General features: G+C 38.7%; 1 protein-coding gene across 2 annotated transcripts in view; it reads left to right on the top strand.

The window, feature by feature from the left end:
* Positions 1 to 24,084, top strand: part of SLC35D2 (solute carrier family 35 member D2) — a 50,914-nt gene that overhangs the window by 1,797 nt on the left and 25,033 nt on the right. Inside the window, exons 2-5 of one of the 2 annotated variants that reach the window (XM_035024458.1) lie at positions 6,850 to 6,883; positions 9,347 to 9,433; positions 16,692 to 16,759; positions 23,881 to 23,952. In XM_035024458.1, the coding sequence (XP_034880349.1) occupies positions 6,850 to 6,883; positions 9,347 to 9,433; positions 16,692 to 16,759; positions 23,881 to 23,952 (261 nt within the window). The remainder of the gene's footprint in view (positions 1 to 6,849; positions 6,884 to 9,346; positions 9,434 to 16,691; positions 16,760 to 23,880; positions 23,953 to 24,084) is intronic. The other variant, XM_035024459.1, reaches the window with a different exon arrangement.

Raw genomic sequence — 24,084 nt, 5'->3', positions numbered from 1 at the left:
AGGCAGGGAAGGCAGGATCAGATCCTTCCTTCATTCAGTAATATTTATTAAGCACCTTTTGTGTGCCAGGCACTGTTCTAGGCACTTGGGATATAGGAGTGAATGAAGCAGATCAAAATCCCAAATGTCATGGAGCAAATATCCACCCTCCTAGAGCTTACATGGAACTTTCTAGTCAATCAGTAGATAAACTGGTAGAATTTACATTATGTCAGATGCAGTTGTGTGGTCAGGAGAAAAAAGTAAGGCAGGAAAGGGAGTTAGGGAGTGTGGGCATGGGAAAGAGTTTGCCATCTCCGGTGATCAGTGAAGCTTCACTGAGGAGGTGACATTTGAGCCAAGAGATGAGTGAGGCGAGGGAAATGAGGGAAGAACATTGCAAACATGGAAGAGAAAGGTGTTTGGTGGGAATGGTACTGGATGAGGTCCCAGGGTATGGATTGCTAGATCGTGTAGGGCCTTTGAAGCCACCGTGGAGGCTCTGAGGGAGGTAGGAGCCACTAGAAGGCGCTGAGCAGAGGAGTAACATGAACCAAATCCCTTCGGCTGCTGTGTTGAGAGCAGATATTGGGGGACCAGGGCGGAAGCAGGGAAACCATGATAAATCGTTTTGATTTTAGTCGAAATGCATTTGGGAGTCCCTTAGAAGGTTTCAGCATGAGGAGTGACATGACATAATTTGTGGCATTAAGAAGATTTCTTTGGCTGGCGGGTGGTTGGAGAACTGATGGCATTGGAATCAGGGAGAGGAGCTAGGAAGCAATTGCTGTTTTCTAGATAATTCTGAGATGGCTTGGGACTGGGGTGAGGGGTAGCAGCAGATACGGAGGAAGAGAGAGATTTGGGATATTTTTTGGTGATCCTGCAGACCTACAAGGTCTCTACCGGTGTGGTGCAAGCATGCTTGTGGTGTCCATGGAAAACACAAATGCTGCCTCAAAGAAATTAGAATGAACATATACCTAAACCTGTATCATTTAACACATACAATGCAAACTAATGAAAGAAAAAGAAAACTTAAACCATCTGTGATAAGAAACAAGAGAATGGTATTAAAAGGCTTGTTTGGGAGTGGTTGACAGTTACGTTGGATGAAGTTTGAAGGTCAGTCTTGATTTTCTGCACTTGAATGAGCTGTGTGCTCTCTGGCCATGGCAGTTCACTGCCTCCAAAAACATGTGTCTTCTTGTTGGAAGCAGGGACCAGTAAACACTGGTTAAGTGCTTCGAAGATGAAGGGCAGTATCCAACCGGGAAGAATTATTATTGTATGAGACATCTGTCTCATGCTCTAGTCTTTCCATCTTTAAAATTTTGAGTTCCGTGATTGAAGGAGGAAATGGAGTTTTTGTCTCTGCAAGACAAAACTCTTTCAATCCTTAGAAGTAAACATTTCACATTTCTGTAACGTAATATACAGTCGGAGAAGCCTGTTCAAATAACATTGTTCGTTCTCTAATCTCAAAATGCTTTAGGAGCACATTTTTGAGGGGAAGAGGGTTGGGTTAATTTCGTTGCAACAATAAACCTTAGAAATCTGATCCAAACATTAGCTATTTGAAGATAGAATGTTGTGTTGTAGAACAGAAGGAAGGACATTTCAATAATTACCTAATCCACAGGGTCATGGGAATGTAGCTCAAAGGATGTTTTTTTCTCTTCCATTTTGAACAGATTGTTTCTGTTTGGGGTACAAGACCGATGGGTGGTCTTTGTTCTTTGTTAGACTTCTCTGGTTCATTGTAAATGCTAGATTTATCTGATTGGACAGAGAGGTCTTTAAAGGATGTGAACTCTCAGACCCTGTTAAGGTGAGAGGGAAAAGGAAGGTCATCCAAGAATCTGTGGCCAGTTGGTTACACCAGTAGGTCTTTGGAATCAGATTCATGAAGGTTGTGCAGGTGGTCTGGAGTGGGCTTTTTGGTTGCCATTGTAATATACTGTTCTCTATGACATGCAAGAATTTACTAACAGTGCTTAATAAAAATATAGAGCTTAGTTGTATTTAGTTCAACAAGCATTTGCTGTAAATCTGCTTCTTTATGCATCCTCCAGGACTTTGGGGATCATTTAACAGAGTGGTTTCCAAACCTGCCCGGAAATGTGAATTACTTGGAGAGGTTTTTATAAAAGCTATTGAATTGAGTCTCCAGTGGTGGGAACTAGAAAATCCATATTAAAAACAAAAACAACTCATAATTTTCTCTTAATCTGATGAACACCTGCTCTCTCCTGAAGACACTGCTCCCTTGGCCCCTGGATGCAGCTGGACCTTGGTCTCACCCTGGGTCTGGCCAGGAGGTGGGGGTGGGTCCTCTTGCCTCCCCACTGTCCAGACTTACCACTCCTTATGGTCCTCTGCGGTGGTTCTGGAGCTCCTGTCACTCACATATCAAAGAGTCCCGGTCTTCCTTTCCACCTGGACTGGTGTCAACCTTGGGGACTTCAGGATCCACCGAGGAACCCGCTTACCCGGTGTGGCCCCACTTCCTGCAGTCATTCCCAGGGCCATGTGCTCGGCCTGACCTGCCAGGTGTCCACGCCCCACACCGCCTCCAGCTCGTGTTTGCACATCCAACCCTGCAAGTCCTTTCCCAGGCCCACTGGGGCTGGCACTTGTCCGGCACAGCCTACCACCTGCCTCCCCCCTTCACATGGAGCAGCGCAGACTGTCGTGGGAGGAAACCCACTTCTGAGCTGACTGGGTTGACTAAAATGATGATCACAAAGCTCAACTGGCTCTCCTTCCTACCTACTAGTTTCTTCTGGGGGCTTGCTTTCCTCATCTCAGAGCGACTCCTTCCCACTTTCTCCTTCCTCCTGAACCCTCCCACACCCCTACCCTCCACTCCCCATCTCTGATACTATTGAGAAAGTAGAAACCGTCAAAGAGGCCCCCACCTTGCCCTTGCTGCTAGGATGTAGGGAGCCTTTTGTCCCCGTGGGAGGTCCAGCTCTCCTCTTCTGCAGCTCTGCTCCTCCAGCTTCTTCAATCTCCTCCTCTATTCTGCTTCAGCAACCTTCAGCCCTTGAAAACATGTTCAGGTTTTTCAACATTGCAGGGCTCAATCCTAGGACCCTAGGATCTCAAGGGAAAATAACCCATACTTGATCCCTCATGGACCCTTATTGCTCTGTTCCTTTCAGAGTCTGACTCTTCAGAAGTCTTCATAGTCTTCACTTCCTCACATTCACTCGTACAAGAATTCAGTTAAAAAATTGGAGGTTATTTAAATACAGAAATGTACAAAGAAGACAATAATAATTATCTATATTCCCACTACCTAGAATCAGTATCTTGAAATATCTATTAAAAAAATTTTTTTTAAAGTAAACTCTGTGCCGAATATGGGGCTTTAACTCACGACCCTGAGATCAAGAGTCACATCCACTGACTGAGCTAGCTAGGTGCCTCTCTCTCTCTCTTTTTTTTTTCCAAGAAAAGTCATTCTGTCATGATCATTACAAAGAATTCAAACAAAAGAAAAATATTAAGGTGAGATTTTAAGAAATACTATAAAGATGTATAGATTTACTTTTTAAAAAAGATTTATTTATTTGAGAGAGAGCACTCAAGTGTGTGTGTGAGCAGGGGGAGGGGCAGAAGGAAAGAATCTCAAGCAGACTCCCCGCTGTGTGCAGAGTGGCCCCAAGATCATATATATATGCCACATCTTTATCCGTTCATCTGTCGATGGACATCTGGGCTCTTTCCATATTTTGGCTATTGTGGACACTGGAAAGAGGGGCTTTAATTTAATTAATTAGTTTTTTAAGTATCACCTAGGTGTTCCCCACCCCCAGCACTTTTCATGGTGAAAAGTTTCAAGCATACAGAAAAATGGAAGGCAGAGTACAATGAATACCCATATACACATCACTGAATAATGAACATTTTATTATATTTGCTTCCCGCCCCCACCAGAAACCATTGAAAGTAAATTGCAAACATCATGATACTGCACTCCAAAATATTTTAACATGTCTCTCCTGAAATAGGGATAGTCTCCTGCATAGTATCATTTTTGCTTTTAACAAACTTTAATGATTTCTTAAAGTAATCTAATACCATCCCAGTTGTCCCAAGATATTTTTATGGTTGTTTTAAACATTTAAATCAAGATCCAACCAGGCTTCATGAAATGCATAGAGTTATGCCTTTATAGTTTATTTTAATCGAGAAAAGCTCCTCATCCTATTTCTTCCCCATGATACTGACTTTTTGAAAAGCCTGGGCCAGGTATTTTATAAAATGTCCCACATTATGGATTGTCTGATTTATGTTTTGCAGGCTTGCTTAGCTTATTTCCCAACTGAAATTTATATCTAAGAGCTTGATAACATTCAGATTAAATCTTTTTGGCAAAGCTGCTGCCTAGCTGACCCTGTGAACTCATATTGTATAGTATCCGGGGCTGTCCCACTGTTTGTCATGCTGGCTGCATTTGAAGGTGGGAATTGCAAGTTGCACATATGTATGAAGTTTAGTTTTAACTGAATTTCAAATATTGATTTCTTTACTATAAGTGTTAGTATTTCTTAAAAGATCCCTCTAAGATGAAGAGGTCATGAAAAACATTAAGAAGTTGATCTCATCAGGGCACCTGGGTGGCTCATTCGATTAAGCGATTAAGCGATTAAGCGTCTGCCTTCAGCTTGGGTCATGATTACAGGGTCCTGGGGTGGAGCTTCGCATGGCTTCCCACTCAACGGGGGCTCTGCCTATCTCTCTCCCTCTGCTCATGCTCTCTCCCTCTCTCTCTCTCATAAATAAAATCTTTTAAAAAATAGTTGATCTCATCATGTTTATCTTGTAAACACGTTTCAATTGTAAACACATTACAGTGTAAGGCCTCCCTGCTATGAAGGGTGAAGATACTTGCATGCTTCTTCCTGTCTCTCCTCCCCTCCTTATCTTGTTTTATAATGTAGCATCCTGTTGTGTAATTAGAATCCCACAGCTGTTTGCATCTGTTCTGTATTTGAATGGATATAGTAATCAGCAACAGCCCTTTTACCACAATGTCTCCATTCCTAAATTCATTGTTTTGATTTGACACCTAATTGGTAGATTCCATTGTCAGGTAGTTTTTTTTATGGATTTCATGGCTACTGGTTTACTTATGTCGAACATTCTTTAACAGTGTGCTTTTAGATCTGAAGATTCAGTCTATTTATTTTCCTCATGTCAACAAATATGCTTTTTATCTTTGAATCATTTTCTCTCTTTATTGAACTCCTTCTCTCCATGTATTATATTTTCCTCTCATCTGGTCTCTTTGTCTGTCCTCCGTTAAGCCTTTTCTTGTTGTTTTACTGTTTGTTTATGTTGCTGTCTTGTGGTTTCGTTTGATGTGACTGGTTATATTCTCTGGCAAGCAGACTCGGAGATGCGGAGGAAGTATAGTGGGGGGAGCTGTTAGGATCCACTCCCAGGGTGGAGTGAGGGAGGTAGGGTTTGGCTGTACTGCGAGCACAACAAAGCCTGATCCCAGGGGCTCTGGAGCTGGGGTGGCCCACCAGACTTCTCCCAAATTGGGGTGGGGGCCCTGGCCTTTACACCTTTGCACTCACCGGAGATAAGAATGCAGGTTGCTCACAGGGAGGGTGTTTGCGATGGGCAAGGCAGCTTTCTTCAGCTGAGGATGCTCTTGGGCAACTGGGGAATGAATGCTCAGTCCAGAAGGTGGTGTCTGGGTGGCACAACTAATTAATTTTATTCTTCTGGTGGTGCTGTCCAGGAGTATTCCTTCTGTTTTCTTTGATAAGCTAAGTCCATTCTTTATTCTCTTCTTGCCCTCGCTGAAATAGGTGCGTTTCCCTCTGACATACAGATTGAGGGCTCGGGTGTGTGTGTGTGTGGGGGGGTATTTCCCTCCATTTTAGTAGCCTGAGAGAATGACTGGGAGCCAGTGTAGGTTTGGGCAGTGAGCCGGGTGTATGTGCTGCCTTGTTAAATATGGTATGAAGTAGGGGTCAGGAGTGTGGATCTACATTGCCTGGTGCCATTTGTTGAAAGACCGTCTTTCCCTCCCTGATCTGCACTGTCATCTTTTTTTTTTTTTAAAGATTTTATTTATTTATTTGACAGAGAGAGACACAGCAAGAGAGGGAACACAAGCAGGGGGAGTGAGGGAGGGAGAAGCAGGCTTCCCGCGGAGCAGGGAGCCCGATGTGGGACTCGATCCCAGGACCCTGGGATCATGACCCGAGCCGAAGGCAGACACCTAACGACTGAGCCACCCAGGCGCCCCTGCACTGTCATCTTTGTCATATATGTGTGTATCTGTCCTCATCTCTGTTCTCATCCATTGTGTCAATGCAAAATGAACAAACCTTTTAGAATCTCTAAAAGTAAGAAAGAGAGTTTTATTCGAGCCCAAGTTAGGATAGCTGCCTGGGGAAACATGCTCTTCACAGGGAAGAAAGAGCTCCGGGTAATGAATGGTTTTTACAGGGTTATATATTGTTTTTACATCTTATAAAAGCTCAAAAGATTATATATTAACATATAGGCAAGAATGACAAGGTTTTTTTTCCTCATCAATTATAATCTTTAATTAGTCTTTTATTAGATTCGTTCCTGGGTATATTATTATTATTATTTAAAGATTTTATTTATTTATTTGAGAGAGAGGGAGAGAGAGCATGAGTTGGGGGGAAGGGCTAGAGGGAGAGGGAGAAGCAGACTCCCCGCTGAGCAGGGAGCCTGATGCAGGGCTCAATCCTAGGACCCTAGGACCATGGTTGGTCTAAGATTTTTTAATAACTCCTGACATTATGTATTATAGACTGTCTGCAAACTTTTATCAGTTGTTAAAATTGTTTGTTATTCTGTGTTTTTAAACAGATTCCCATCACCGATTTTTCTTGGAATTGGACAGGTAAGTGAAAAAGAAAAATTAACTGCTTAATTAGCTGTCATCATACATGATGAAATTTTAAGTGCTTTTGTTTAAGACCATGGTTTACAAATTTATTCAGCGGGCAGAGGACCAGAGGATCATGGTACTTTTGGTGAAACAGCATGAAATATTGACACACATCTTATGTCTTTCTATAATTTAGGAATAGTTGTCTTTGGAGGAAAAAAAAAACAACTACTTGTTTCAACTTCCTTAATTGAATTTACCCTAAAACAAGGGGCTCGAAGACTGACAGCCTCCAAGGCCTGGTGGGCAACAAATGAATGTGTTGGAGGCTGGGGTGGGACCAGGAGCACAGTTGCCCCAGTTGAAGTGTGCAGTTGGTACTCAGTTTAAGCCACTGTGCCGAGAGGAAAAGGGCTGGGGAGATGAGATTGGGTTCACTACACCCTTCTTATCAAAACTCTGGAGGTGCTTCAAGAGAAGCAGGGGTTTTGAATTTTTACATCAAATTTCTAAATGCTGGCAACACATGCCAATTTTTACAAAACTCTCTATGGGCCTAGCTAAACAGGTTTGCATTTTGCTTCCTGCAGTTTGTGATTTTTTTGTTCTCAAGTATAAAGACAAGGTTGGGAGTGCCTGGGTGGCTCAGTCGTTAAGTGTCTAACTTCGGCTCAGGTCATGATGCCAGGGTCCTGGGATCGAGCCCCGCATCGGGCTCTCTGCTCAGCGAGAAGCCTGCTTCTCTCTCTCCCACTCCCCCTGCTTGTGTTCCCTCTCTCGCTGTGTCTCTCTCTGTCAAATAAATAAATAAAATCTTTAAAAAAAAAAAATAAAGACGAGGTTGGATAAGCTTTCAGACTAACTCCATTTGTCTGCTTCTGAAATTTCCCATTAATATTAATTCATGGCTTGTTTACTCTCTTGATCATATGCTGGTGATTTCTAGTAGGCAAGTGGGAACAGGCACCAAAGACACCTTTTTTTTGTTTTGTTTTGTTTTGTTTTTGCTTTAATTTATAGGGAGAAAAATGTAAAATTAGGACAGTTGTATCTGTTAACTTAATTTTTAATTGTGAATCTTGGAAAGGATGTCATTTATATGATTAAACATTATTCTGGTTAAATGTTTTGCTGATAAGGCACTCTTTGCAACATCATTTTAGGGAAAAAAATAATAAGAAATAATATATTTCCTTAAGGTCAAAAATATATTATCTTAATGTTTCAATGTGAAATAGGTAGAAAAGAGTACTTTAAAAGATCAGTGAATATGTGATCATGTGCCCTTAGTAATCCCCCAGGCAAATAAATTCACTGGCTTGTACTCAAAGTAAAGCCTTTCTGATATGCAATTTGTGGGGGAAGAGAGAAGCAGACCTAATTTAAAAAGTCTGAGTTGCAGAATATTTTAAGTAAGTGTTAGGATATTTCTGTAAGAATTACAAAGTAAGTTATAAATATAAACTATAATTATAATTCAAGATGGGCTCCTGTTATATTAATCTATCATTAAGTATTACATTTGCTCATTAGGCTCAAGGTTTAGGATGATAATCATGTTGAAGGAGTTCTTAAATTTTTGCATCATAATATGGAGAAAATTGAGTAAGTTCTAAAATTTGCATAAGAAGATGATATTAAGATTTTTTATTTCATAATAATAATCTGGAGTATTTCTAACACACTTGATGTACTCCAGATTAATAGGGTTCAAATGAGACATTTTTGCAGGACTGGCTAGATTGAGGAGAAAAATAAATCCCTTTTAAAACTGTTTTTCTCGGGGGCCCTGGGCGGCTCAGTCCTTAAGCATCTGCCTTCGGCTCAGGTCATGGTCCCAGGGTCCTGGGATCGAGCCCCGCATCAGGCTCCCTGCTCGGCGGGAAGCCTGCTTCTCCCTCTCCCACTCCCCCTGCTTGTGTTTCCTCTCTCGCTGTATCTCTCTCTCTGTCAAATATATAAATAATTAGAAAATAATCTTTAAAACTGTTTTTCTCTTAATTTGTCTTCTGTATTATAGGAATATTGGACGTTACAGAAAGTGTGTTTGTATGTGGAGTTTGCCCCCTCACAGTACCCCCAGTCTCTATGCGGGAAGGTGACCATATGCTCAGTACACAGGAAGTATGGTCCAGAATCAAGGAGTGGCCTCGCTGACTGGTCACTCTGGCCAGTTTTGGGGACACCATTTCTTTTTTCCCCTCTGTCACTGTTCCTTGAGCCCCTTGAGATAATATGTATATGTGTGAGTCTATTTGATCTTATACTTTTTGCTTATGATTCTGATGGAATTTATACATTGGCAAGAAAAACAATTTTAATATTCTAAGAAATAGTTATTATTTAGAACCTAGAAAATGGATTTTTTGGATAATATTTTCTTTTTGATGAATGTGTTTTCTTCTGATGACTTTGTACCTCAGTCTTTCCAGATGTTTTGCTGAAGTTTCTCCCTCTCCCCCCTTTTTTTTTTAGATGGCAGCTACCATAATGATACTGTATGTATCCAAACTAAATAAAAGAATTCACTTCCCTGATTTTGACAAGAAAATTCCTGTGAAGGTATGTGATGAAAAGTACATATAGCTTTGATGGAAGATGTGAAAATGCTATAGAATTGTAAATTGATCTAAGAATACATGTCAGTTTCCACACACACTGTGCTTCCTGCTTACACTGGGTAGAGACTTTTTAATAGAGATATTATATTATTCATTCAGTTGTTCATTAAAATAATGTAATAATAGTAAAAGTGTGTGCTTAGCAATTGACATTAAATAAATGCTTTATGTCTTCTGAAACAGTAAAGCCCTACCAGGAGGGGCACCTGGGTGGCTCAGTCGTTAAGCGTCTGCTTTCGGCTCAGGTCGTGATCCCGGGGTCCTGGGATCGAGCCCCACATCGGGCTCCCTGCTCCACAGGGAAGCCTGCTTCTCCCCTCCTTCTCCCCCTGCTTGTGTTCCCTCTCTCGCTATGTCTCTCTCTGTCAAATAAATAAATAAAATCTTTAAAAAAAAAAAAAAAAAAAAAGCCCTACCAGGAATTGGTAAGCTTTTTTTAGCTTTTTTTTTTTTTTTTTTTTTTTAAATTTTTAAATGTTTAAGTAAATATTTAGGCTTTGTGGGCCAGATCTCTGTTGGAACTATTCAGCTCTGCCACTGTATTATGATATATAAATGAATTGCTGTGATTGTGTGCTAATAAAACTTTATTTACCTAGACAAAAGATGGGCCGGATTTGGCTTTTAGGCCCTACTCTTCTGATCTTGTTTTAAGTTTTCATTTTTAGCTTGGATCAATAAAAGCTGTGAGTGGAAGGGAGAATACAATTTGATATCCATAGAAGTATACGGGTTTTTCTGTGGTGGAACTAGAAACATAAAACCTGCCTTTCCTTCTTGGGAATGTGGAACAGAACTACCTTTTGTGAACAGTTGCTGGTTTCAATAAACAGATGTTTTATGCCAGGCATTTAGTTCTTAGAGCAATCCTATACAACAGGTGGTATTAATTGGATTATGAGGACGTGTTTGGATTTAAGGAAGTTAAATCAGACTGTCAGTTCCTTGAGGGTGAGGACCTCAGACGGCTTTTTCTCTACCATGTCTCGAGGCCTGGAAAGATGCTGGCATCTACCACTAGATTATTCATTAGGCTGACTAAGCACATGTGTACAGCATCAATAATCAGGGACATTCACAAAAAGAGAAAAACAAAATACTGAAGTACAATGAAAGCTATTAACCCAATCATAATAGGAAAAATCAGAATATCGTTGGGTTTGCTTATACTTAGTTTATGATATACTATAGTTTTTAAACATTTTAAAAATTTTAAAATTGTGGAATATGATCTAATATGTAGGGAAAAAGGCATCATACATGAATGTATAGTTGAATGAATACTAACCTATGCAATCATTACCTTGGTCATGAGATGGGTCACAGAATCTCCTTACCCACTATTCTGACTTTTGTAATAATACTTTTTCTTCTTGCTTTCCTTGTAATTATTCTAATATGCATTCTTCAATTATGTTTTGCATGAATTAGTTTTGCTATTTTTGAATGTTCTGGAAAGAGAATACTGTTCTGAACATACTTAGGGTTGGATCTCAGTGCACATGTATTAGTCAGTTAGGGTTCCCATAACAAAATACCACAGACTGGGGTTGGGGGGGTAGGGCTTAAACAACAGGAATGAGTTTTCTCACAGTTCTGGAGGCAAAAAAGTCCAAGATCAAGGTGTCAGCAGGGTTGGTTTCTGGTGAAAGTTCATTCCCTGGTGTGTGGACAGCTGCCATCTTGCTGTGTCCTGATGTGGCCTTTACTTTGTATGTGCACACTCCTGGTGTCTCCTTCTTAGAAGGACATCAGTCCTATTGGATTGAGCACCACCCTTATGACCTCATTTAACTTTAATTACCTCTTAAAAGCCTTATCTCCAAATATAGTCACATGGGGGTTAGGGCTTCAAGATACGAATTTTAAGGGGACACAATTTAATCTAAAAATGGCACTTGTGGCATGAGTTTCTCTGGGAGGTATATCAAGAAGTGGAATGGTGAGGGTGCCTGGGTGGTGCAGTTGTTGAACGTCTGCCTTCGGCTCAGGTCATGATCCCGGGGTCCTAGGATTGAGCCCCATGTTGGGCTCCCTGCTCAGCGGGGAGCCTGTTTCTCCCTCTCCAGCTCCCCCTGCTTGTGTTCCCTCTCTCCCTGTCTCTCTATGTCAAATAAATAAAATCTTAAAAGTAAAGAGAAGTGGAATGGTTGACTCCTATCCTATGCATATCTGCAACTTGAGTAAATAATGTCAAAATGTTCTCCAAGCTGGTTGTACCAGTTCACCCTCCTGACGAAAGTGCATGAAAGTCCCTGTTGCTCTGCATTCTGGCCAATCCTTGATATGTCAGTCATTTTATTTATTTTTTTCACTTTTTGCTATTTTAATTACTGTGTGTCAATATGTCAGTCATTTTAAATTGTGCTAATCTGGTGGGCGTATAATGACTTCTTGGCCTTTATTTGCATTTTCTTGGTGATTAATGAGGGTTTTTTAAATGCCCATTTTGGATATCCTCTTTTGTGAAGTACTTGTTCAAGACTTTTGCCCATTTTTCTATTGGGTTGATGTCTTTTTCTTACTGATCTGTATAGGAGTTAAAAAAATGAATTAATGATAATCCTCTTGTTAGTTATATGCAGTATTACAAATACATTTTCTACCTCTGGGGCATATCTTTTTATTTTCTTTATCCCATGTGTTTATCATGTATTTCTTTATCATGTATTTCCTATCATGAGCAGGAATCCTAATTTAAAGATAGTTAAATTTTTTTTTTAAAGATTTTATTTATTTATTTGACAGAGAGAGACACAGCAAGAGAGGGAACACAAGCAGGGGGAGTGGGAGAGGGAGAAGCAGGCTTCCGTGGAGAAGGGAACACGATGAGGGGCTCAATCCCAGGACCCTGGGATCATGACCTGAACCGAAGGCAGACACTTAACAACTGAGCCACCCAGGCGCCCCCTAAAGATAGTTAAATTTTATCAGCCTTTTCCTTTATGATTAATCACTATTCTTCTTTAGGAAATCCTTCCTCACTTTGGGGTTATGATAATATTTTTCTAGATAAAAGGTATATATAGTTTTTCAGAATTAGGTTTTTAATCTGCTTGCAGTTAATTTTTGTGGATGGTGTGAGATAATGGCCCAATTTCATTTTTTTTCCCAAATGAGCACTCACTTGTCACAGACTTAATTGAAAAGTATATCTTTAATATTGTGCCGCTCCTGTCATGGCACTATTATTCACATATGTTATTTCTGTGTTCTCCATGTCTTTTAATTTGTCTATTTGTGTTTTCTGCACCATTACCACACAGTCTTAATTACTATAGCTTTGTGGAAAGTTTTGCTATCAACTAGAGCAAATCTTTCCTTCTTGTTCTTGATCCTTCACATTTCTATATGGATATTGGAGGCAGCTTGTCAAGTTTCAGAAAAATAACCTTTTGTGATTTTAATTGGGATTTCATTGAAGTTATAAGTCAATTTGGGACAAATTGATATTTTTAAAGTATTGAATCTTTCAATCCATGAACAAAGTATACATATACCTTCTTTAATTGCCTGCAGTAAAATTTTATCATTTTCTCTGTAGAGTTCTAACATTTCTGTTAGTTTATTCCAAGGTACTTCTTCCTTTTTCTTTATTTTTGTTCTTGCATATATCTTTAAAAAATATATTTTTTGGAAAATTAGAGGGACATATTTTTCTATTACATTTATATATTGTTTTTGTATCTGCAAAATTATAGAATATTAATCATAATTTATTTCTGGTTTCCTTTAGATTTTTCTACATTCACTGTCAGGTCATCTGCAAAAAATGACAGTTTTGCTTCATTCTTTCCAACATTCTAACTTTTATTTCTTTTACGTGCCTTATTCTATAGCATAGGACCCTCAGTGCAATTTTTGATAGAAATGGTAATACTGACATCTTTGATCTCAAAGGGAAAGCTTTTAACATTTCACCATTAAGTATGTTGTTTGCTGTAGGTTTTTTGTAGATACCTCATATGCCTGTTCCAGTTATCTTTTTTTTTTTTTTTAAAGATTATTTGCAGGGGGAGGGGCATATGGAGAGGGAGAGAGAATCTCATGCAGCCTCAGTGCTGAGTGCAGAGCCCAGTTCAGGGCTTGAACTCGACCTTGAGATCATGACCTGAGCCGAAACCAAGTGTTGGACACTTAACTGACTGTACCACCCAGGCACCCCTGTCCCAATTATCTTATGCTGCAGAACGTAGTGACTCAAAACAGTAATCGTTGTATTATTTCTCACAGTTTCTGTGGTTAAGGTATTAGAGACAGTCTCAACTGGGTAGTTCTGGCTTAGGGCTTCTGTATGGTTTCTGACAGACAATAGCAGAGTGGAAACAATGATGGGTGTTCTGGTTGGTACAGCTGGGAGCTGGTCACAAATCTTTCTCTCGCTATTATCTCAGGCTTCTCTATGTGGTTACTCATGTAGGCTAGTTTGGGCTTCCTTACAAAATGGCAGGCTCTGGGGAGTCAAAATGGTTACACAATACTGAATTCTTCAAGGGCAGGTGTTGCAGCAAGCAGGGCAAAACGACCTTGCTTTTTATGACTTAGCCTCAAAGGTCACATAGCATCATTTCATCTGTACATTATTAGTTGAAACAGTCCCATGCAATTTTACGTGGAAGGGACTTAGAGCCTACCTCCGGATGAAAGGAAGGGTCAAAGTCACATTTTAAGAGCATGTGAAATGGGGAATACTATTGCAGCCATCATCTCTAATTGTGGATTTGTCTATTTCTCTTGATATTTCTGTCAGCTTTTTTGTTTGTTTTGTTTTATTTTATTTATTTTGAGTCTATATCATTAGGTGCCTAAAAATGTAACTAGTTAAATCTTACAGGTAAAGTGTTTTAATTATAGTTGACCCTTGAACAACACAGGCTTGAACTGCATAGGTAGATTATATGTGGATTTTTAAAAAAGATCTTTTATTTATTTATTTGAGAGAGAGAGAGAGAGAGAAAGCAGAGGGGAGGGGCAGAGGCAGAAGGACAAGCAGACTCCCTGCTGAGCAGGAAGCCTGATGCAGGGCTCAAACCCAGGACCCTGAGATCATGATGTGAGCCGAAGGCCAGAGGCTTAACTGACTGAGCCACCCAGGTGCCCCTACATGGATTTTTTTTTTTTTTTTAATAAATACAGTACAGTGCTATAAATGTTTTCTCTTCCTTATGATTTTCTTAACATTTTCTTTCCTGTAACTTACTTTATTGTAAGAATATAGCATAAAATACATATAAAATAAAAATATGTGTTAATTGTTGTTTATGTTATTACTAAGGCTGTCGGTCAACGGTAGGCTATTAGTACTTAAGTTTGGGGGAAGTCAAATTATACATGGATTTTCCACTGTGCAGGGAATTGGCATCCCTAAGCCCTGCATTGTTCAAGAGTCAACTGTATATGAGGTGGACCTTCTCTGTTTGAGTTCTTTAGTGTTTCCCTGGAAGTTATAGCAGGCATACTTAACTTGTCAAACTCCAAATTAGATTAATAAGTGTGACTTCCCCCTTAACAGTGTAGGGACTTTTACCCATTTACCCCTCTTCCCAACCTAATATGCTCTTGTCAGCAGGTACTTTAATACTCTATTTTATGTAAATCTCTCAGTATATATTTTTTCTTTTTTAAAAAGCCATCAATGTTTGTTTATATTTACCCATGTATTTACTGCTTCCTTTGCTTTTCTTTCCTTTCTGCATCCCACACTTTCCACTGTCCTCCTGATTAAAGTACCTCCTTTAGAATTTACTAGTGGTGGGCTTAAATTCCCTTAGTTTTTGTCTGTAAAAGACTACAGTTTTCCTTGGCTTTTGAAAGATATTCTTGTTGGGGGTAGCATTCTAACTTGACAGATCTTTGAGGATGCCATTCTACTGTCCTCTGGCTTTCATTGTTTCTCTCTGGGTTTCTGTTCTCACTTTAGTTTTGGCCTGGGGACTCACCATCTTCCCACATGTTTGATGCTCTTATGAAGGTTTTAAATTATTTTATGTAGCATTTTTAATTGTTTTCAGTGGGGAGATTAACACAAATAGTCTAGCCCACTGTTTCTAAAAACTAGAAGTCAGTATTGTTTTTTTTTGTTGTTTGTTTGTTTTTTTGAGTTATATATGGAAAGTGGGCAACTGATTCTTTTCAGTGCCTAAGAACTTCTAAGATAAGTTGTACTATCCCAGGAGTGTTACTGTTGAGCCAGTTGTAGGCTGTCAACCAGAATGTTGTGAATAAGGGGAAGGTCCTAGGTCTGAGGTCCTCTCTTCTTCGTGTCTTCTTTCTTGAGCAAATCTCCTGATAATAAAATTTTGTAACTTTTTTGGGGGGGTAGATGACACTTAGTATTTCAAAATCCTTCAAAGAATATCTTATCTGAGTTACCTGCTTAATGTCTTTTTAGTGGAAAAAGAAATGCTGGATTCACCTTGATAGCTATGGATTATTATATCAGTCAAAAAGTTCTCAGTTACTGTGTGACCTTATGAAAGGATATATATATTTTTTCATTCATGGAAGACTAGGTCTTACATTTTTGTGTGTTTCTTCAGTATGTTTTGAACAATACTTCTCTTGACAATCGGAAAATAATCCAGGAGCTCAGAGCTCAGTAAACCTAATTCAAGTACTACTGGTACATTGTTTAACCTTGGTAGATACGTAATCGTTCTTGGCCTTGAAAACAAAGTAACTCCAAAGTAATATGGCTGGTAGACACAACTTTTTGAAAGGGTCACCACCCTTGGGACATCCCAGTGAGATATGAACCTTTGCTGTAATCCAGAAAAGTACATAATGCATAGATAACAAGTTTGTATGCCTTCTCAAGGGGACTTCTGAACCTTATGCATATACTATAAATACCCATCCTCCACTCACCAACTCAGCCAGGTGTCTCCACTTAAGAGAGGTGCTTGTTCAGAGCCTCCCTTTAGGGAGATAGTCTGCTAATGTTGGTAAGGTCAACATTTCCGTTTTAACGCAGTTCCACCCCTCCCCGCCATGGTTACAGATATCACTGCCCACCTAACTATTTTGGTCACACATGGAGAAACTCATGACGTGTTTTAGATTGTGGAAAATTCACAGTTGTTACAGGGAAACAGACTCAAATGATTTGCTTACTGACAGGAAGTGTCACCATTTATATATGTGAAGGAAAATCGTTATTGGAGTTCTAATCAAATGTTCTTTCTTTTTTTTCATGGAAGCTGTTTCCTCTGCCTCTCCTCTATGTTGGAAACCACATAAGTGGATTATCAAGCACAAGTAAATTAAGGTAAGTGCAGGAGAATGGTTGATGGGAGGTTGTTGACTCATTTGTTTCCAGTGGTACGAAGACCAAGTTTGATTTTGAATATACTGCATGGGCTACATACAGAAGACAATAATATTTACTAATTTAAGAAAACTAAGTGGAGTTTTGAGTTTAATTTGCTAATGTTTTTAGGAAAGTTAAAAAGCTGATTTTTTTCCCTTTATATTCGAGTCTGAACATAGAATGTGAGATCTGTGGGCATGAAGACAGAGAAGGTCCTGATTTATCCAGGAGGATTTATTTACATTGTATATTCAATATCCAATTCATTTATATGAATGGTTCTGTGTAACTGGTTTTATCATGGTTTTGTAAAAGCAGGAACATTCTGTCAGATTTGGTGTAGTTCAGGTTTGGTACAGAGAAAAAGAAGTGACAGATGTAATTTTTAAGTGTGTTATATACTTCTGAAATTTGCATTTGCATATATTTTAGGGTCCTTTGATTAACTACTTTTGTTAAAAGTCACTATAAAAAATGGAAATGGAAGTATAGAAAGACCAAGCCACTCTCTACATCAGAAAACTTGGATGCAAGATATGTAGCCTAATTAACACACATGAATGCAGGTGTAAATAATGAGAAAATGAAGTTTGTGCAAAGGGTGACAGAGATTGAGGTAAACCCTGTTAGTTTGGTGAGAGTAACGGGGCAGGTAGGAGGTAGACCAGAAGGAGAATGTTGTATAAAACAGACAACTGAAATCAGACCTGTTGTCTTTCCTCTTGTTTGGAAAGGACAGGTTGTGGTTGTGGAAAACAAAATGTGAAATACTGGCTGTAGTTATACATTTTAGTTGGTTTTTTGTTTCTTTCTGGGATCAGGAAGATCAATTTTCCTTATTTGTCTAAAATTGGTATTAAAGTGTCACGTGGGAGGTGCTATCCCTGTGTTCTCATGTATCCTGTTGGCCTGTCTCTGAGTGAGTGCGCCTGCAGCTGTGGGGGATGGCTTCGCTCAACACTGACAGCTGCTACCCCTCACACTGGAGGGCTCTGGAAGCCTCTGCTTTGTAGATGAGAGCTGCTGCTTTTTTTTTTTTTAAAGTGATTTTAGAAACATCCTTATTACAGGTGTTCTAAAATGCTCTGCATGCATTGCAGGATGTGTATAACTTCCATTCACCGATACAACACTGTTCTCAAGTAGCAAGCAGGTAGCAATGTTAGAAATATCTTTATTACAAGTGTTCTTAAACACTTTCTACATGCATCTAGAAGGGGGGGGGGTACTTCTTGGGTGCCGTGGGGCTTTCTGGAAGAGAGAAGGAAGCAGAAAATGAGACTGAGGAGGAAGAAGGATCGTTTATACATGGTGTCATGTAATGCATTCCTCTATGACTCATATTTTCCATAAACTGGTAGTTGGTTCTACTGGTTTGATCATCTTCAGGTTCAGTTTTTCACGCAAGATCAGTTTATTGGTATGTTGGGTGCTTCCTACTGCATCATGGGACACATAATGTTTTAGCCCACTTTTTAAAAAATAGCTTTTTGAGGTATAATTGGCATAAAGTAAAGTACACATAATTAAAATGCACAATATGATAAATTTTGACCTATGTATACATCTGTGAAATCCATCACAATATCCAACACCCACAGAAATTTCCTCAAGTGTCCTACTTATAATGATATTAAATTGATCAATTCCCCTTTTAATAATTTTAAGGGATCAGTCTGGTCCCTTCATTAGAAAGTGTCCCATCACTCTTTCACCTAATGGTTTTAGCATTCATTGATGATAATTTTCTAAATCCATTATTTCATTACAAGTTACAGTATGGTGATCTTCTAACTATATCACCCCATCTGCATGTGTTGTCTAACTTTAATAAGTACAAATTTGCACCATGTCACACAGGAAAGGCAGGATGTAAGCTTTATTTATACATGTTCAGAATAATAAATTAGTGTCCTGTCACCTTCAGTGGTGACCAGTGAGTTTTTGTTAATTTTTGTTTTTTTGCTATCATTATAAACTCATGAATTTTCATTTATTTGATAGAAATCTTTTGTCAGATACGTGTTTTACAAATATTTTCTCTGTCTGTAGTTTGTCTTTTCATTCTCTTAATACGGTCTTTCAGAGCAGAAGTTTTAAATTTTAATGAAGTTCCATATCAAATTTTTTCTCTCATGGATCATGCTTTTGGTGTTGTTTTTAAGAACTCATTGCTGAGGGGCGCCTGGGTGGCTCACTCAGTTAAGTGTCCGTCTCTTGATTTCGGCTCAGGTCATGATCTCAGGGTTGTGAGATCGAGCCCTGCATCAGGCTCCACACTCAGCGGGGTGTCTGCTTGGCATTCTCTCTCTCCCTCTCCCTCTGCCTCTCCCCACCTCCTTCTCTTAAAAAAAAAACAGACACACACACACACACACACATACACACAGATACTCATTGCTGAGGGCTGCCTCACTGGCTCAGTCAGTAGAGCATGCGACTCTTGATTTTGGGGTTATAAGTTTGAGCCCCACACTGGGTATACAGATTACTTAAAAAAATAAAATTAAAAAAAAATAAAGATAAAAACTCTTTGCTGAAACGAAAATCACCTAGATTTTCTCCTGTTTTATCTTCTAGGAATTTGATAGTTTGCATTTTACATTTAAGCATATGGTCTATTTTGAGTTTATTTGTGAAAGGTGTAGGGTCTATCTGGATTCTGTTTTTTGCATGTAGATACCCAGTTGTTTGAGCATCATTTGTTGAAAAGATCATCTGTCTCCACTGAATTATGTTTGCTCCTTTGTCAAAGATGAGTTGATTGTATTTGTGTAGGCTTATTTCTGGGCTCTATTGATCTATTTCATTTACTTGATGTTTCAAGTCATTGTATAAATAATTCTTTTGATGTTCACATTATTCCATCTCAGGCGAATGGGAGCCCCTTTGAGTTGGCTTTTTTGTTCTAGGGCCGCAGTAATCTGATTACTTCCTTGCTGTCTGGCACATGGTGTCCCAGGCTTATCTTGGACTTTTCCTGCCATTTCTCCAAGGATCCCCTGGTTATTTTTAATGTTAAAGGTTATGTTGAGGCCACAATCTGGGTGAGGGACTAGCCAACACAATTTCCTGATGATTAACATGTGGGTTGTGAGACAAAGAAAGGAGACAAAGATGACTTCATGGTTTTTGGAAGAATGGGATTACCATTGATTGGATCTATGCCTAGGAGGATTGCTGGTCATATGGCAGTTCTCTGTTTAACATTTTGAAGAATTGTTGAACTGTTTCCCAAAGTGGCTACACCAATTTACAGTCCTACCAGCAATGTAAGAAGGCTATGACTCTTCTACATTCTTTTTTTTTTTTTTTTTTTTTTAAGATTTTATTTATTTGACAGAGAGAGATACAGTGAGAGAGGGAACACAAGCAGGGGGAGTGGGAGAGGGAGAAGCAGGCTTCCCGCCGAGCAGGGAGCCTGATGTGGGGCTCGATCCCAGGACCCTGGGACCATGACCTGAGCCGAAGGCAGATGCTTAACGACTGAGCCACCCAGGCGCCCCACTCTTATACATTCTTGCCAAATTTGTTATTGTCTCTCTTTTGGATTATGGCTGTTCTAATAGTTGTAAAGTAGTATCTTGTCATTGTATTGATTACATTTTTCTGATGACTAATGGTGTTGAGCATCTTTTCATGTGCTTGTTGGCTATTTTTTAATAGAGTTATTCATCTTTTTAAGTATTAAGTCTTCTTTATATATTCTATGTATAGGTACCTTATTATATTCATGATTGCAAATTTTTCTCTTATTTTGTGGGTTGTCTTTTTACTCTCTTAATGGTATACTTTGAAACACAAAAGTTTGAAGTTTTTAAAAATTTAACAAGGTAAAATATACATAACAAAATTTACCATTTTAACCATTTTTAAGTGCACAGTTCATTGGCATTCAATATATTATGGTGTTGAGTAACGATCTCCAGTATTTCTAGAACTTTTGCATCATCTTAAACTGAAGCTCTGTACCCATTAAATAATAACTCCCCATTTTCTCATGCTCCCAGCCACTGATAACCTCTATTTTACATTCTGTCTCTATGAATTTGCCTACCGCAGATATTTCATACAAGTGAAATCATACAATCTTTGTCCTTTTAAATTATGGCTTATTTCATTTAGCATAATGTTTTCAAGGTTCATCCATGCTGTAGCATGTATCAGAATTTTAGTCCTTTTTTTTTTTAAAGTAAACTCTACATCCAGTGTGGGACTCAAACATACAACCCCAAGATCAAGAGTCCCATCCTCTGCCGACTGAGCCAGCCAGGCACCTCTGCTCCTTTTTCTTAAAGCTAAATAATATTCTGTTGTTTGTATGTATCACCTTTGATTATCCATTTATAAAAATTGAAAATTTTGATGAAGGCTAGTTTATCAGTTTTTTCTTTTGTGGCTTGTGCTTTTGGTGTTGTATCTAAGAAGACTTCGCCTAATCAAAGGTCATGAAAATTTACTCCTATGTTTTCTTCTAAGAATTTAATAATTTTGGCTCCTACCGGAATTCTCCTACAAAGACTTTAGGTCTTTGATACATTATGAGATCAATTCTTGTATGTGCTGTGAGGAAGGGGTCCATATTCATTCTTTTGCATGTGGATGGATATTCAGTTGTTCCAGCACCATTTGTAGAAAAGATTTTTCTTTCTCCATTGTATTGTCTTGGCACCCTTCTTGAAAATGAATTGACCATAATTGTATGGATTTATTTCTTGATTCTTAATCCTATTCCTTTGATTATATGTTTATAATCAATAACTAAATAGTACTGATTACTGTAGCTTTGTAGTAAGTTTTGAAATTGGGTCCACCAACTTTGTTCTTCTTTTTCAAGATTGTTCTGGCTTTCTGGTTTCCTTGCATTACCATATTAATTTTAGAATCAGCTTGTCAATTTCTGGGAGGAAAAAGCCAACTGAAATTTTGATAGGGATTCTGTTTAATCTAGATCTATTTGGGGGAGTATTTCCATTTTAATAATATTAAGCCTATTGATCCAGAAACATGGAGTATCTTTCCATTTACGCTTCTTTAATATTCTAACAATATTTTGTAGTTTTTAGTGTACAAGTCTTACACTTCTTTTCTTAAATTTACTCCTAAAAATTTTGTTCTTTTTCATGCTATCATTGACAGAATTGTTTTAATTTCCTTTTAGGTTTGCTCATTGCTGGTGTATAGAAGTGTAATTGATTTTTATATATTCAATTTTTTTTTTCCTGCACTCTTACTTAACTATTAGCCCAGCTAACTCTTTAGTGGATTCCTTAGGATTTTCTATATATGTCATCTGCAAATAGAGATAAATTTATTTCTTCCTTTCCAAACAGTATACTTTTTTTTTTTCTTCTCCAGCTTAATTGCCCCTTCTAGAATCTCAAGTACTTATTGAATCGATGTAGTGTTGAGAGCAAACATTATGGTCTTATTACTGATCTTAGGGGGAAAACATTCAGTTTTTCATCATTAAATATACCTTACTTTCTTTTAAAAGACATCATGTAAAAATACTTTTTGGAATTAATTGACTTTTGGCTTGCTTTGAAAAAGGCAGTTCTAACCAGTCTCATAAGACATCTTTAAGTTGTGGACATAAAGTTCCTGTAAATTCTTTCTGTACCTGCTCTCCAGTTGTGATGTCATGTTCATGATCATATGAAACCCTTCCTCAGGTCTGGTCAGGAGGGGCTGGCCACTGCCTTCTTGGCTCTGGTTCTGACTTTCCTTCTCTAGGTCACCATCTTCTTAGGGTCACATCTGGAAGCAGATGAAAGTGGGCTGTTCCAGCCCAGGCAGTTTGTTGGTTGTGCATTGAGCTGTGTCTTGGAATCTCTGGGTTTTGACAGCCAGTGAAGGGTTCTTAAGTATTTTTAAAAGGCAGTGAGGGCACCTGGGTGGCTCAGTTGGTTAAGCGACTGCCTTCGGCTCAGGTCATGATCCTGGAGTCCCGGAATCGAGTCCCGCATCGGGCTCCCTGCTCAGCAGGGAGTCTGCTTCTCCCTCTGACCCTCCTCCCTCTCATGCTGTCTCTCATTCTCTCTGTCTCAAATAAATAAATAAAATCTTTAAAAAAATAAAAAAATTAAAAAAAAAAAAAAAAAAAGGCAGTGAATATAGCTTCATTACATAAAGTTTTGGGGAAAAAATAACCCATAATTTTATCCTCTAACATACTATTTTATTTATTTTTTAAGAACGATTTTATTTATCTGGGGGGAGGAAGCACAGAGGGAGAGGGAGAAGCAGACTCCCTGCTGAGCAGAGACTCCCCGCTGCCCCCCAATGCAGGGCTTGATCCCAGGACCCCAGGATCACAACCTGAGCTGAAGGCAGACACTTAATTGCCTGAGCCACCCAGGCGCCCCTAACATACTATTTTAAATATCGATTTCAGTCTTTTCCCATATGTGGACTGTATCTTGTTTCAGTTGTAGACTCTACATAGTTTTGTGCTCTCCTTATTTTATTTAATATTCATTTTCCAATAGTAGTATAAAGTTTTATATTATAGAGTTAACACATAATGTTCCCTCAGGTAGATTTATCATGTTTATTTTATCATTGTCTTGTGTGACTTTTAAGTCGTTTCTGATGTTTTCCCCAAAAACACTATTGCAGTGAACACATTTGTGCACATGGTTTTTTTCTTTCTTTTATATTAATACCATAGGTTAAGTGTCCCAACAAGAAATAATTAGGTCCCAGGTTAGCACAACTTAATGACTGTTGATACATAGTTCCAACTTGATTTGCCAAAGGGTGTGTTGGTTTATATTGCATACAGCCTTTTAGCATGGTCTTTGTAGTTTTAGCACAACCTTTGCAGTAGTTGGATAGCATGATGTTTAAAAATTGTTAATAAGTGAAAAAAATTGCTAGTAAGCGAAAGTGGCATGAAACTATTAAATCTCCATTTCTTTTTATTATTTAATGTGATTTGTTAATGGGATAGGTGAGAATTAAGGTTCATTTCTTACATTTAATTTGGAAAGTTAGTGGGCTTAATTAAAAATGTAAACCATGTTAAAAAAATACTTGGCATCTGATGTTATTATATTTGAATCTTTTCCTGACAGCTTGCCGATGTTCACCGTGCTCAGGAAATTTACCATTCCACTCACTTTACTCCTGGAAACCATCATACTTGGGTGAGTTTTGTTTTTCCTCTATCCCCCTTGTGTCCTTTCCCCTCACCCCACATTATTTTTGCATAGCAAATTCTCAACATCTAGTTATTTTTCCAAATAGTTGATTTGAATTGCTAGTAGCAATAATTTAGG

This window comes from Mirounga leonina, unplaced genomic scaffold (assembly GCF_011800145.1).
Source record: "Mirounga leonina isolate KUSES-001 unplaced genomic scaffold, KU_Mleo_1.0 Mir_179, whole genome shotgun sequence".
NCBI lineage: Eukaryota > Metazoa > Chordata > Mammalia > Carnivora > Phocidae > Mirounga > Mirounga leonina.
The sequence above is the reverse complement of the archived record's forward strand: the minus strand, read 5'-3'. Positions and strand labels throughout refer to the sequence as shown.